The following is a 16,834-nucleotide window of genomic DNA, read 5'->3' as shown; positions in this document are numbered from 1 at the left end:
TGATGATGATAATGACAATAATGATGATAATTCTTCTATACAAATTGTTGCACAATCCATAAAACTGTCATCAATATTTTTTTCATGTGGAAGCACTAGTTTTTCATCCTCAACGAGAATCATCAACTATAACGACAATGCGATTATATTTTGTGGCCCATAACCATTGCCTTTTTTGTTGAGAGTTCTTTTACTGACTCCTCTGGAATGTAATTGTTTTTAACAAGGAATTTCTCGCTTATTTTTATAGCACTTTTTAAGAGCAATTTACTATAAAAATCTTGTTGCACTTCTTCATTTGAAGCGCTTATTGACGGTCCCGGAATATCCATATTGTCAATAAATAACCACAAATATTTTTTGCGAATTTACATTTGTTTATCTTCAAGGATGACTGGGTCGAGACCGTGTTGTTATTGTTGATTTTAAGCAAAGAGTTTCGTATACAAGGTAACATAAGATCTGGAAAAAAAATAACAAAACTGTTTTACTCGGAGACTGGTATAGATATAACGATATACAGGAACATTTATTTTGATGTTCTTAAAACAGTCACTATAAATGTTTATTGCAAATATATTTTTTATGTTTATGAGAAATTTAAATTTATTTAATAATAGAAGAGTATTTTTAAATTTCTTGATTTTTTAAAAATAATATTTTATATCAAATAATTAAAAACGGTTTAAAAATTACATATAACAATTTAAAATATAAAATTTAAATACAAAAAAAATTCATCCGCGGGAATCGAACCTGGGATCCCACGTGTATCAGTTGACGTCCTAACGCCCCACGCTTTGTTGCTAACTCGACAACCGTTTTTCTGTAGTAATACTATACGCTGGAAATATTCGAGAATGCTTAATTTTTGGAACAAACGGTTTTACTATAATAAAGGTGTAAGTGAATACTATACACCCATATAATTTTATTAAAATCGGTGATGCATTTATCGCGAACTTTCCTTGTTAACATACCGGTGTATGCATAAGTTTTTTCCGGTTTAACTAAGAGATGGCGCGAAAAGTACGCAGCGTATTAATTTGACACATACGTCATTTTGTTCGTCTGACATAAAACTACAAACACACACAAGTTGAGTCCACCAAAAACTAGCGTTTTTGTTTTATCGTTCAGTGATCATGTCGAGTTTTGTGCCTGAAAAAGAACATTTGCAGCACGCATTGCTTTTCTTATTTAATCAAAAGAAAAAGGCTGTTGAAAGTCATCATTTGCTGATAGAAACATATGGTGAACACGCTCCATCGATTAGAACATGTGAGACATGGTTTCGACAATTTAAAAGTGGTGATTTCAAGACAGTGAGCGCTCTGGTAGACCACAAAAATGCGAAGACGAGCAATTGCAGGAGTTATTGGATAATGACCCAACTCAAACTCAACGGCAATTAGCAGAAGCATTACATGTATCACAAGAAACAATCAGCAGATGTTTACGAGCAATGGGAAAGATCAATAAACTCGGTAAATGGGTCCCACACAATTTGAATAAACGTCAAATGGAAAATCGCAAAGTCACTTGTGAAATGCTGCTTCAACGCCACGAAAGGAAATCATTTTTGTATCGAATTGTGACGGGTGACAAAAAATGGATTTATTTTGAAAACCCGAAGCGGAAAAAATCGTGGTTTTCACCTGGCGAAGCCATGGTCCATCAACACCAAGGCCAAATCGCTTCGGCAAGAAGACCATGCTCTGTGTCTGGTGGGACCAGAGCGGTATTGTGTATTATGAACTCTTGAAGCCCGGCAAAATCGTTAATACACGCTATCGCCAACAAATGATTAATTTAAACCACGCATTAATCGAAAGACGACCGAAATGGGTCAGAAGACATGGCAAAGTGATTTTGTTACACGACAATGCGCCGTCTCACACAGCAAAACCAGTGAAAGACACCTTGAAATCGCTTGGATGGGACATCCTTCCGCACCCGCCGTACTCCCCAGACCTGGCGCCATCTGACTATCACCTCTTCGCATCAATGGGGCACGCGCTCGCAGCACTTCAGCAATTTCAAGGAAGTTGGAAAATGGCTCAACGAATACTTTGCCGCAAAAGATAAGCAGTTTTTCTGTCATGGCATTCATAAATTACCTAAAAAATGGGCAAAATGTGTAGAAACCGATGGCCAATATTTTGAATAAAAAAAAATTAATTTCCCTTGAAAATTACGTGTTTCTTTTTTACCAAAAAACCGGAAAAAACTTATGCATACACCTGGTAATTCATTAAGACCGTTTTCTAATTGTTGATCGCAAGCAGGTTTTTACTCTTTGTAATGTACTGAAAGACCTTTCAATAGCGCTTGTTGTGCATAGTTGGGCTTGACAGATACGCAGGGCATTGCTGCTTTGTTGCTAAGAAAAAAGTTTTAGTTTTTTTAAATATCTCCTTTATTAATTCTAATTCTTTAAGTTTTCCTTTTTCATGTTCTTGTTGTCTCTCCAAAGGATATATTATAATTCTGCTTTATTGTAAAAATTATAGTAATCAGAGAAACTATGTGTTTTTTTCCAAAATCTTCTAAAGTCATGTCTAACATAGTAAAAGGATGTAATGCTAATAATGAGAAAGCCGGTAAATTGTTAGAAATTGCTGTTTTAATAAAATTATTAAAGAGTAAGTAAGGAATCACTAATGATCTTTTCCAGAATTTGGCAGGATTTGATACTCGAAAGTTTTTGAACGGTGCTGTTGTTGTCCTATGATCCTTTGTTGTTGTAACTCCACTCCAATATTTTGAGCAATTATATTTGGCGACAGCTAAAAGATCTTGGCTTATGACATCCACAAGGTCTCAGTGACCTTTTATGACAATTAATATATTTTTTTATATGATTTGCACATTGTAATATGTCTATGTTTTTTTATTATAAACAATATATTACAGGTTCCAACAATACTTTGTTATAAGACCGACACTGATAATAAATTGAGAATTTGTCGTAGTCCAATGCAACTGAAAAGCAGCTTTCTTGGTTACAGTATTTCTATATCTTTGGATAGCTGTTCGAGTCTTTAAACAATACTGACAAAATTTTCTTTTCTTCCTATAATACCCAATAGTACTCAACAGGTTATGGGTCCACGAAAAGAAGCGTTAAAAGAGATCTGTATGCAAACTATGTAGAAATTTGTCGTTATTGTGAATCCATCATGCATCCGGTCAGCAACCACCATATGGAGAAACTGACGGAAGGAAATTGTGAATCCTGATAAATACAGATGAAGAGTAAAATCTCTCTTATCCCACTTTTTTGGTGCGTACTTTCATTCTACAAAAGGATTTTGTGATTTGTCAAGCCAATTCAAAGATTAAAATAAACTGTAATGTATCGCTAATTCCCGTTGGTTTAGCATTTTCTTAATATTTTATGAAAATGCAAAAATTGATTTTTTTAGAGTTCTCCATCTATTATCTTCTCTTAAAATATCATTATTCACTAATATAATTCATAAGTTATTTTTCAATTTAGGATAGCGCATTTGTTTCTTAAGTTGTTTTTGTTTTGGCGCTTACAGTGCTTTAAATATCATTTTATCCTTCTTGTTTATCAAATATTAAACAAGGAAAAATAATGTTTATAAACGCTGAGAACACAGCCATAGAATTCAATGTTATTATTATGTATATGTATACTTTGCAAATTAGTTTTTTTCTAAACGAAAAAATGGTTTGAAAAGCATTGAGACTTACCGATGTCTACGCCGGTTGGCGTTCTCGAGGAGTCATCACTGCTGCTTCCCATGTATTGACTATTAGTGTAAATTGCCTCCTTGATGATGCCGTTGTTGTTGTCACGAATTCCGTCGTTCTCGTCAAGGTAGAAAGTTGGCGGGCCAACAACATTCTTTCGGCTGAAATGCTTCAATCGAAAATTGAAGTACTTTCCAGCATCAGTTTGAGGTTCGTTGACGGCTTGCTCCTTATCATCGAAGGTGGATTCATCAACGGACGTCCGTCGTCTGATTCTACCCAGACTGCCCTTAGTAATGCTCCAGGTTCGACGCAACATCTTTATCCGCCTACCCAACGTCTGAGTTAGACTGGCCTCCCTTGGTGGCGGCGGGGTTGGTCTTGTAGGACATTCTAGGTAAGTGTTGATTAAGTGATTATCGTGCTGCTGCTGCTGCATAATGTTTGTTTCCGTCTCTGAATCGCTGCTGAGATTATCTGGTTGGCAGGAATACAGACTCTCATACGTGCTGTCGTCGGAAACGTTATCTGATAAAAAGAAAGTCCGATCAGGGAAATTACCAAACGTGTTAATGAATGCAATTCATTCTTTATATTTTTTTTTATTAACTGTGAACTTATGTTAGCGAGAAAATGTCTCTGTATAATGTGAATTTTAAGATATAGATGTATATTGTTGCGTGCCCGTCCTGAGGAAGCGACTAATATCGATTCGCGCGAGGCGATCGATGTGCGCGATAGGAGAAGATCGTTCCCTGTCAACGGTTATTGTTGTTGTTGTCGTTTTGATCTTTCTTACGAACTGTCACGTTCTTATATTAAAGTTATCTTTTTAAAAGTCTGTCTTCTTATTTCGGGAGTGCACCGTGTTATTGTCACAGCGTGAGTGTGTGATAACGAGACGACCTTCCCGGTCGTAATAATATGTATATAGGATAACTCCGGTATATACGTCGCGCTTAATAAAAACTAAATTTATATGTGCTATTAATTTATATTTACTATGTTTAAGAAAAATGAATTGTATAAAAACTTTATATTATTACTATAAAAAAATTAAAAATATGAAAAAATGGAAAAAATTGGTTGAATTATTCTGAAAAATGGATAAAATAAAAAAATTTTATTGGTAAAAAATAAATGATTCATATTTTTTTTATTAACCCGTAATAGTTACACTTCCAAATAATAACATAATGGTCAACAACACATGGGGTCCACTGGACCTCTCTGCACAAAATCAGTCGCCAGCTTTTTGATATTTCGTTGCAAAAATTTTATTGGATAACCTTGAAGTCTATTCTTTATCATCTAATAATTTTTTAAAATTAGAATTTAACATAGTGAAAAAAATTCAAATAGAAAAAACTGCAAAATTTGACTTTTTACAAAAATATTCATAAAGTTTTTAATTTTTAAGATAATTTAACAAAAGTTTAGAAGTGTATTCTCAAGATAATATACTTTCAAATAAATTTAACATAATGAACAAATTCAAATAAAAAAAATGCAAAATTTGATTTTTTTTACAAAAATATTCATACAATTTTTAATTTGTGAGATAATTTAACAAAAATTTAAGAGTATGTTCTTAAGAGACTATACTTTTAGATGAAAATTAGTTTCATAGAAAATTGTTGGATTTTGAATGGTCTGTCTACCCTTAAAGTTAGAAGAAGGACGCCTGGGGTCTTTTGGACCCCATGTGACCATTACGTGTTAAAATAACTTTTTTTTATTGAAATAAATTTGGTTACTTGAATTACTAGACAAATTTGATTGCATGCGTTGTGATAAAAGCAACAAAACTTTTGCTCATAATATTATGACAGTATTCTTGATAGAAGCGTTGTTTAGCGGCATTGGAGCGATGATTATTGTCGTATCTCTCCATGCGCTTACACTTGGCGATAAGTCGGGCAAATTCGGCTATCTTTATAAAGTAATAACTCATTAACTATTGCAAAAATCGCAAAATGGACTTTTCGGCTCAGCTTAGTCCATTCTATCTCTACGCAAGAATGTAATCGTTAATTATCAAACACCCTGTGCAATCTAATGTAATATTTAAGTAGCTTCATTATTTTACGATCCATTTTTCTTAAATTGACTTCTAATTGATGTTATTTTGATTAATACGTAACGGGAAAGAGAGAAACGTTCTTACTTATTTGATTACGTAAACACACCTCGGTATTCATACCAAAGTTTAAGAAGTAAATTATTAATTAATATTATTATGACTTAATTCTAAAGAATTAAGTCATAATTTAATAATAATTAATTAATAATTTACTTCTTAAACATTAGGCCATTACAAGAATGTCGAAAAATTAGATCAGATAAATAGAAAGAAATGCGATATCGTTCATTGAATCTTAGAATATATTGTTGTATATATTTATATGTTTCTTACACAATCAAGTGTCTTTCAATTTATAAACCTAAGCTACATTAAGATATAGATAAAAATAAGAAAATGTATTTTTTATCAGTGTTGAGTTGCACGTTGATTGGAGGGGGGGGGGAGCGGGGTAAAATGCATCTTCAAAAAAATCAATTATTTTTTAAAGTCAAATATTGTTAAAATTATAAATAGATATAGAGATAAAAAAGTGTTTAAAGTTGCAATTTTCAAGAGTACTTTTTAATGTTTTTTTTTAAATTTTAAAACTTTTTAAAATTTTTATTAAAAAAATCTTTAATTTTTATTAAAAAAAAATAGTATTAAAAATTATTGTAAAATACTTTTGAAATTATTCAACTTTCATTCAAAACTTTTTTTCTATTTATAGTACTTCGCCAGTATTTGCTTTGAAAAAAATAATTTATTTTTTCAAAGAATTGTTTTACTCTTATACTTTTATCTTAAAATATGATTCAGCATTTATAAAAAAATATATGTAGATATCTCTTATTTTTATCTATATTTTAATATTATATTCGAAGATTATTAAAATTGGAGAAGACACTTGATTGTGTTCCCTTGTTAATAAAAGAGAGAAACATTCTTACTTACTTGGATGTGTAAACATACCTTGATATTCATATTGATGTTTAAGAAGTAAATTATTAATTAATATTATTATTAAATTATAACTTAATTCTAAAGAATTAAGTCATAATTCAATAACAATATTAATTAATAATTTATTTCTTAAACATTGGGCCATTACAAGAATGTCGAAAAATTAGATCAGATAAACAGAAAGAAACGCGATATTGTTCATTGAATCTTAGAATATAAAGAAAATATAAGCTTAACGTCATACAGTTTAATTAATATAAAAATTTCTCAATTAATAATTCTTCCCATTTTTTTGCACGATTTAAAATAATCCGTGTAGGTACCTTTGTGTAATGCAAGGTCTATTAGGTATCTGCATCTTTGTTGAAACTATAGAAGCACATTCTTATATGTAAATCTATTCTCGATAGATTTACAAGCAGGATACAAAGTTACAAAATAAAGTTATTTTAGAAAAAATTCATAAATTATTATATTACTTGATACACTTTTATCGATGATTTTGTGATAAATTCTTTTAATTAAAAAAAATCATTTAAAAATCATTACAATATTAAGAATTCACCAGAAAATTATCTCAAAAATGTGTTGAGTAAAATCATAATTTTTTTTTATTAATTTTTACTTTATCTTAATTTTATAATTAATTTTGTGTTCTATTTAGGAATTTGCGAAGAATTAAACTTTTGTAATAATTTAATTTTTAAACATCCTCAGATAGCAATGTCTGCTTGTTCTCAGATAACAAAATGCTTGCATAGTGCACAGTGCGCGAACGTGTGCGTAATAATTGTCACAGTGTGCTTTCACCATGCAGACATATCCTCATTTGAAGCTCATATCACCCGCACGTGTGAATACCGCATGTATGCGGGCAACGTGATTTGAGTGCTCCAATTGGGATTCATATCGTCTATAAACGTGAGTGCCACACGCGTGTGATATGAATCTTATTTTATTGTTAAATTATAAAATAATAAATAAAAATATTGAAATTATATACAGGCTTATCTTAAAAAACGTACACTAATTATATATAAATATTTTTATTATTATTACCCCCCTCAGCCAAACGTGAACAAACAGATTATTCGGAGAGTCTGCTATCAATTTTTGTTGCTAGAAAGGCAATAGATTTCATACAGACTCTGCATTATCTGCGGTGTCAGCAAACTGTTGTCAGAAATAAGACAGAAACTGTTGGCATTTAATTCCAGCAGAAATCGAGCACCGCGTGCTGACAAGACCTGACGTCAAATTCGCGGCAAAAAATGAGTAGGATCTATGCAACAATCTGACAGCAGACTGGCAGCACCACGCGAACACGCCGTGCTGCCAGCACCTAATGTCAGATAAGCGACAGAATTAGATAGAATGTGCAAGACCTGCACAACACAATCTGACGGCAGATTGTTAGCACAAATCGAGCACCCCGTACTAACAGGATCTGACGTCACGCTGGCAGCAGAAATCAAGCAAACCGTGCCGTTTTGCACATTTTTAAATTGTGACGTCACTCTTCACGAATTTATTAAGGGCCTATTTAGACAAACTTGCATAATTGCATGCATAAATAACATATGCATAAAAAAAGTGATTGATCCATTTTCTTATGCATTTGATTAATTATTGGATCAATCAATTTTTTTATGCATATGTTCTGTCTGTTTCTGTTTGTATTGTATACGCCGCAATTTCTATCCACATAACACATAGACGTCTTTCGGACATCCGATTTATGCCCTAAAACGTTTTATTTATGTCTCTGTATTTCGGACATCCGCAGGATGTCCGAAAGACGTACTCTGGATGCCCCGTTATATATGACTGTGATCGGTGCAAACTCAATAATTAGAATAATACATTAATACATTAATGCATTAATCATAATTGCATTTGGGGATATATCCGGAAATTATGTCGATTTAATTTCTGCATTATCTTCTTTATGTCCAGAGGACGTCCGTTGTATATCCAGAAGATATTTTCTTTATCCCAATCAGCACAGAATATTTTTTAAATGTTTTTAAACATTTAGAAAACACTTTTAAGAACATTTACAAAAACGTTAATATTAATAGGATAAGTGTCCTACTTTTAATTTAAAAAATGTTTATTTTAACGTTAAAAAAAATGTTTTTTTAAATATTATGAAAACGTTTTTTAAACATTTCAAGAAAATGTTCATTAAACGTTAAAGAAAGTTTTTTTAACGCAGCATAAATTAGCAAAACAATATTTTTAAAAAAGCATTTTAAAAGTTTTTGCAATAAAAAAATTTTTGAAAACGTTAAAATTAATAGAATCATGTCCTTTTTTACATTAAAAACATTTTTTGTTTTAATATTGAGACTTTTTGTCAGGAATTTTTTTGTCAGAAATTTTTACACGGTTACCCATTCAAGTCATAACCGCCGTAAACAATGTTTGACCTCTAGGGCTGCTGCGAACTGATCCATCGTGATGATCTGTAAACACTTTGTGCTAATACATGTACACCCAAGGACTTTGATTCTGTCCATGGGGAAATTTTCCAAACTGAAAAGTCGCTATCTTTCTACATGCTTACAGTTCATGATTAACGTAACGACTAGAGCTTATTGGTCGTTACGTTAATCATGAACTGTAAGTATGTAGAAAGATAGCGACTTCTCAGTTTGGAAAATTTCCCCATGGACAGAATCAAAGTCCTTGGGTGTACATCACTGATTGATCAGATCAATATATGTTATCATTGTATAACTCTAAATGTATACGGCCGAATAAAAAGTCGAATGACAAAAGAACACTCTAGTGTACCTTTGTGTGATAATACACTCAAGTTTAAGAATAATGAGAAAGTGTATGTAATTATAGGTTAAAAGTGTACCTTGAAAAGTTTAGAAGTGTTCAAAAGTAAAAATGCCTTATAACAATTGCCAGTCATTATATATTGGCATATTAGCATCAGTAAAAAACGGCGGGCTACTAAACAAATAACTCTATAAGCAATTGTTAGAAAACGTCACTTAATAACGGAAATGATAGGGGTAGCCATATTGTCGACAGTAGCCATAATACTCTCTTCTCTTCTATTAAAGTAACTTATAAATAAAACAGTATTGACGATTATTTTACTTTAAAATAATAAAATTTCTTAAAGTTGGTAAGATGACGGTTCCAATGATGGATCATTTAAGAGGATGCTAAATCAATAGGAATTACCGACACATTACAGTTTCTATTATTTTTCGAATTACCTCGACAGATCAGACTTTCTATGTCAAAAATGTTTTTTCATGCCCAATTCTATTTTCAATAATTATTTTTTGATTAAACGCACTGTAAGTTAACTTTAGACCTTAACGGATTTAATTTTATTTATACTGTAAAAAGTCGCAATAAAATTTCTGATAATATAATTTTTGATATATTCTACTAATATTATTAAACCCATAAATAGTGAAATAAATTAATTGTTCTTATTGTATGATACATGGCAATAGTTTGTTTTTTGTTTCTGGGAACCAAATTTTAAGTTCATACGAATAACTTTCACATACAAAAATTACATGAATATAACATAAAGCACTAAGATCTACGACCGAGAAAGGCTTGCTTGTTTAGATTTGTATTTACATTACCGGTCGAATATCTTTCTATTCGAAAATAGCAGTTTTGTATACAATTGGCACAGTCAAAAAACTGGTATTTTTGTATGCGACAGTTCTTCATATGTACTTAGATTAAGACTTAAAAAATAAGGCTTTAGTAAGCCAGTTCAATACAGCTGCAGTAAGGAAACAGTATTCGAAATCGAGTTGAAATCAAATCATTCTTGAGTCGATAATTCATCGAAAGGTGTGACATAATCCATCAAAATCGATGAGTATTTTGATTAGTTTTCGATCAATGTTTTCGATGTTGAATCGATGTTGATTCGATAAGTCATTTCTGGCTGGGTAGTATTATAAGCAATTAGATTTACGTAATTTTGTTTTACATGTTTGATTATTTGGATCATTGCAAAAATAGTTGAAAAATTTTGTTAGGGAAGATAGAGAAGTGATGTCGTTCATTATACTCGCTTTCGATATGAATTTAAGTGTTTTATTTAATGTAACGCGAGAATGAAGGAAACGTAAACGTGAATGTAATATTAGATATTAATTGAAAATTGTTATAACGATTTTTTTCATCTCTTTGATTACGTTTTTATGCGTAATCTAAGGTACCCAACATAGATACCTTCGTGGATATAACATGACGCCTCTTGGATGTCCATGTCTTCGTCGAGACTGACGACGCGCAGCTGCACCAAACCTTGGGTTCTCCGCGGCGGATCGCCGTTCTGGCTTGCCAGTTTCCATTCCGCAGTGGTCTTTTGAGGCTCGCTGCTGATGAGAAGCACTGATCCACTGCCCAGGCTGACGGCCACTTGAAATCATCCGGTTTCAAGGTCAGACTCGCCGAGCCGAGGAAATCAGTGGCACGCATGCTCTCGCCTACACGCACTGGACCACGAATGTGAACGAGAGAATGCGCGAGAGGATACAGGGGAACAAATACACGAGAGGTAAGTCAAATATGGCCGTGGACGGCGAACTATGCGATCGGATTCTCCACCGCGATGAAATTCCATCCATCGACAACTTTCATTTAGCCAAGTCAGCCAGCAATTGATAATTTTATGTAACATGCACGCGTTATCCAAAGATTAAAAAAAGATAAAAAAGACACTAAGTATATGTGCTCCTTGAAGAAATAATTGAAATAATTAAAATAATTGAAAAAAATCAAAATAGTAATATCTTTAATTTTTTAAAAATAAACTCAATTAGTGATATGTTTGTAATCTTATTGAATGATCTTTTTATTTTAACACAAGTAGCAGTAATTTTAATTTTACTTACTTTATGTACGCGTATGTCGAAGGATATATTATCGAAGGATATATCGTATTATAAGTGTACGCAAGAGGGGAGGGCTAGAAGAGGCGCTTGCCTCCTCCTTAAATTTTGGCAAGGAGAAAGAATTAAATTATGAAAATGATTTTTACTAAAAAATCAAACGCCCATTGAATATGTGATTCACGTTTTATTTTCTAGGAGGGATAAAAAAACTAAAAAAACTTAATAAAATTTTGGAACTAGTAGAGATGTTAAAAAAAGTTGAAACTTTTTTCCCGACAACAAAATATGTCCTGCATATTTTCTTAGACCAAATTTGTACAATAAGTATCATTGAAAGGTCTTTTGGTAAAGAATAAAAATCTAGGTGCTTTAATGTTAGAAAATCGCCTCAAAAGACTATGTATGCTAGGTACATAGAAAAATGATGCTCGAGATAAAGAAATATTGAGAAAGTTCGCTGAAGATCCTCGAAAACTAACATCAGTATAACTTTAGGTAGCACATATACATTTCAAAAATGTTATATAAACGTTTGTTGGAACCATTTATAATCGTTTTACAACGTCCTTTTATATATCCTAGAAACGTTTCTTTTGAGTTAAAATTTTCACTTGTTAGATAAAATGTTTCTTTTCTGGTAAAAATACGTTTAAGAAATCAATATAGAAATCTTTCTTGACTGTTTAGAAATGTATAAATTACATTTTATAAATTATGGTTTTAGAAACGTTTCTGATGTTTCTTATTGATTCTTTATAAAACTATGTACATATTTATAAAACGTTTATGAAATATGTGCTACTTGGGAAGTATCTTAATAAATTTTGTGTGAAGATAAATTTTTTCGGTCCTCCTCTGACTGAAACTCTGGGAACACCCATGAATATATCTGTTGAAACACCTCCGAAGATCTCATAGATAAATTAAGATTTATTGCGCATCGTGATGGTGACAATTAATGCAAATTCAAGCCAGCTTTTCCAAGAAAAAAAAAGAGAATGTAGTTTAGTGCGATCCTGCTTGATTTGTCATTACCGAAGAAAGTAGAAACTCGGGTTATTCTCCCGAACCGCTTCCCCAAGGTCGAAGTAACTTGCGATCATCATCTGTGCTAAAATAAGACAGGAATTTGGATGAATTAATTTAATATTCGAAGCGTTTTCAACAGAACTAAAGACTTGGATAAAAAAGATATCAAAAAGATAAAAAAAGAACACTGAAGTGTATACGCGCGTCATACATACACCTTATCAAATTGGTAGAATCATGAAATCATTGCATAATTGCAATTGCATTGGACTAAAGACGCGACAATTCATCGAATTTTGGAAAAATCCTAAACTGAGCACAGACAACAATTGAGAAACGTGCATTCGGCTGATTGCGATTTCTCGTCGTCGGTGGCACGACAGATCGACGGTTGAAGGATGTTTGCGAGGGAAGTTCCGCAATGATTGACCGCCGTTGCATGTATTTGGAGAACTCTGTTCAAAATTCAGCGAAATTCGTCGTATGCGAAAATGCGAGCGTACATGGCCAAATAGCGTGACGAGCGAGCTGCTTTCGTTCTCTTACCTTGCGTGTTGGGTCGTCGGGTCTTTAGCGTCTCTCTCATTTCCACATCTCGTCTCAATGCGTAGTTCAGCGAGTGAGCCGAGATGCCCTGGCGGATGCGAGATGCGTCCGCGACCGATCGCACGCGTGTTTCGCAGATGTTTTCGCGCGACGTTTTGGAGGAAACGAGCTTCGTCTTTCTTCGCTCAACGATGTCGATTTTCGCGCTGTATGAGAATCACGAGAGAACCACGAGAAATGCAACCGTACAGTTTGCGGCTCGGCCGTGACTGACAATGAGAGCGCGCAATTGGCGCTTTCACCTCGCACGCTGGTTTCTTAAGGGGCTCTCACACGATCTCTTTAAGGTGATTCTCACACGAGGGCTCATTCCAAACTTGAAGTATACATTGAATACATTTAGTTTTATATCAAAATATTTTCAACGATTTTCTGTATGAAAAAAACTGTTTTATGAGTTGAAGTATCAAAAATTTAGATATAGATCTGAACATAATTTTATTGAACCATTAAAATTACGACGCTTAAACATTACGAACAATAACAACAAATTTGGACATTTTAATAACCAGCTTGAGTGTTCTACGTAATTATTTTAATAGTCTAATTGTTAGACTCTAACAAAATTATTTTGCAGATTTGTATCGAGCTAAATTTTTAGGTGCCGTATCAAAGGAGTTTCAGGAAGCTTCTGAGTACACAGAGATGTCACTCGATTAATATAAAAAAATGATGGTTTAAATTGTTAATGTTTGTTAGTGTTCTTATAAATACAGTTATTATTGATAGATGCATGTCCAGGTAGCATAATATGTTTCAAAAACATTTTATAAATGTTTGTCTGGAACGTTTTATAACCGTTTTATATGTTTTAAAAACATTTGTTATTAAAGTTAAAATATCTATTTGAAAAATATTAAAGGAACATTTCTTTTCTGGGAAAAATATATGTTTCTGAAATTATTATAGAAATCTTTTTTAACTATAGAAATGTGAAAATTACATTTCACAAATTATGGTTTCTGGTATAACGTTTTTTATTGGTTCTTTATAAAATGGTGGTTATAAAATTATATATACCTTTATAAAACGTATACAAAATTAACATGTACTATCTGATATATATATATAATAACTTGATTCATTACTCTATAAGGGTGATAGAAAGAAAAAAAAATAAAGCTGAGGTAAGTATAATATTTTTCAAACAATTTAGAAAAATTTTATTTTTGTATTTTGCGCCAAGTATATTTTACATATGAAACTCACGATCTTTGCGGTGTAATCATTATTTATGAATTAAATTATGAACAAAAAACTTATGAATAAAAAATTGTTATAAATTAAAAAAAAAAATATTAGTTTTTCAAAATCTTTAATTGATTACAGTGCAAGAATTACTGTTACCGAAATATTTTTAGAGAAATTTGCTTCATATTTGATTACTCATTGAAGACAATAATTAAGAAATCCATAAGCAAAATCAAAGTAATCCGTAATATCATTATTAATTATTTCATTCCTAATAATTATCCGAATATAATGATAATAAATATAGTTTTATTACTTTTTATGTGTGATACTAACAATTCCTGTGCTCGGTTTAGTTGTGTGAAGACTCCTTTAAAGATCTACTCTTGGTGAATAAATTTATTCTGTCAAGCATTGTGTTTTGTGAGAAATCTCATCAAGCATTTTCATGCAGAATAATAAAATCTTATTTTTTATAGAAATTTTAGTTTACGAAAATTTATTAACAAGAAAAGGTCTCTAACTCGGCAACTTAAAAAATCAGAAAATTTTAGCAATAGATAGATAATATTTTGATATGTGATAAAATATCTTTTTACTGCCCAAAATCATTTTAATAAAATCAATCCTTGAAAATTGACTCATTTTTTGTTTTTGTTTTATTCTTCAGCAAACGGAAATAAAACAAAATTTTATAAAAAAAATTTATTTTAATGAGATTTATCGATTAGAAAACTTATTAATTTGTAATTGTTTAGTAATAAAACAAAAACATAAAATAAAAAAATTTACCGGAGATTGATTTTTCTCATTCAAAAAGAATTTGAACGGTAAAAAAAAATTTATTACTTATCAGAATATGTAAGGTAATTGTCCCAATTATTGACCATGTTCCAATTTGTGACGATTATGTTTCTTTTTCTCAATAAATTAATTAATAAGGGTTAATGTTTATTCTAAAAATGTGTTGTTATTCAAAATTGTATGTATTATCTATTACGATAAATTTTAAATAAAATACAACACTTTTGTAAACGCTAAATATTTATAATTATAATCATGCTGCTAATGGCAAATCGAGACGGTGCTCATTGATATTTTATAAAGAGATGGTTATCGGCGATTTCTTTGTTGATTAATTCTAGCTATTATTAGAAGGTAAAAGTAAATAAAAAATAGACACCCAACGTCAAGTAGGTATTAAAGAATATTGTGTGTATGTATGTGTATTGTATGGTATAAAAAATATACTTTTTAAATTCATGCATGTGTCATTAATCGGTACAAAAATATTTGTCTTTACTGATAATTATCAATAATTATAATTAAAATAAATCTCATATAAAATCAAAAATGTTCCTATATTGTAGTTTTTTTTCCATAACAGAAGACACGTTATTTATCAATATCAATAAATATCAATTATTATTGATTTATTGTCACATATGTCAGTCTGGCAATCTTTGTTGAGACTAAAATTAAAAAAAGGGGAGCCATGTAAGTATTACTGTGTGACACTTAAGACTGTGGCATGTGACTGTAGACAATGCGAATTTTCCTGTTGGATTGCTTTTGCGAGCTAATAAATTACTAGAAATTTTATGAGCTCTTTAGTGCATTTCTAACAATTTACTAGATTACGAGTAATCCAGCAGAAATTCGTCTGCTGCAGGTTTTACTATTTTGTTTAATTAAATTTTGTTTTTAAAAACGCTTTAATTTAATTGTTATATCTTCGTAAACGTTTTTATACCATTTATTATATCTAGTAAACGTTTCTATACCATTTAGTAACACATAAAATTGAAATAACCCAAATTTATAATACATACTGGTTCATATCATTATAATAAGTAAGGAACGTTTACACGTTTATTATCATTTATTAATAATATGGATCAGCATATGTCACAAATTGGGACAATTTCAAATTCATATATCATACTGAAACAATGTTTCAACAAAAACATAATAAATAAAGAATTTAAAAAAAAATAAAAAAATTTAATTTTATTAGAATCTTAAATATTCAAATTATCCAATAAGATTAAATTTATACACTTATACACGTATCGATAATTTATTAATTTATTTTTATTGCGAGGTAACTTAGCTTTGTCACTAATTGAGACATTCATCTTATTGTTTTTATCTTATTGTTTTTATCTATTGTTTCAAAGTTTTATAAAAAAAAAAAATACATTTAACAATTCTAAATAATAAACTAAACAAATAAAATTACAAAATGAAGAGATTGACTATAAGAATTGGCACTAGATTTTTTATGTTAGGAACTTAACTTAGTTTCCGCCCGAAAAAGGCTGAGAAAAAGCATTTATTGGAAAAAATTTGTTCAAATTATTTC

General features: G+C 31.1%; 1 protein-coding gene across 1 annotated transcript in view; it reads right to left on the bottom strand.

Moving 5' to 3' along the window:
- The window catches only part of LOC105205641, an 87,208-nt gene that overhangs the window by 35,541 nt on the left and 34,833 nt on the right, over positions 1-16,834 (bottom strand). The window contains exon 7 of the mRNA XM_011175063.3: positions 3,724-4,251. Within this exon, the coding sequence (XP_011173365.2) occupies positions 3,724-4,251 (528 nt within the window). The remainder of the gene's footprint in view (positions 1-3,723; positions 4,252-16,834) is intronic.

The sequence above is a fragment of the Solenopsis invicta genome, chromosome 1, assembly GCF_016802725.1.
Source record: "Solenopsis invicta isolate M01_SB chromosome 1, UNIL_Sinv_3.0, whole genome shotgun sequence".
NCBI classification, from domain to species: domain Eukaryota; kingdom Metazoa; phylum Arthropoda; class Insecta; order Hymenoptera; family Formicidae; genus Solenopsis; species Solenopsis invicta.
The sequence above is the reverse complement of the archived record's forward strand: the minus strand, read 5'-3'. Positions and strand labels throughout refer to the sequence as shown.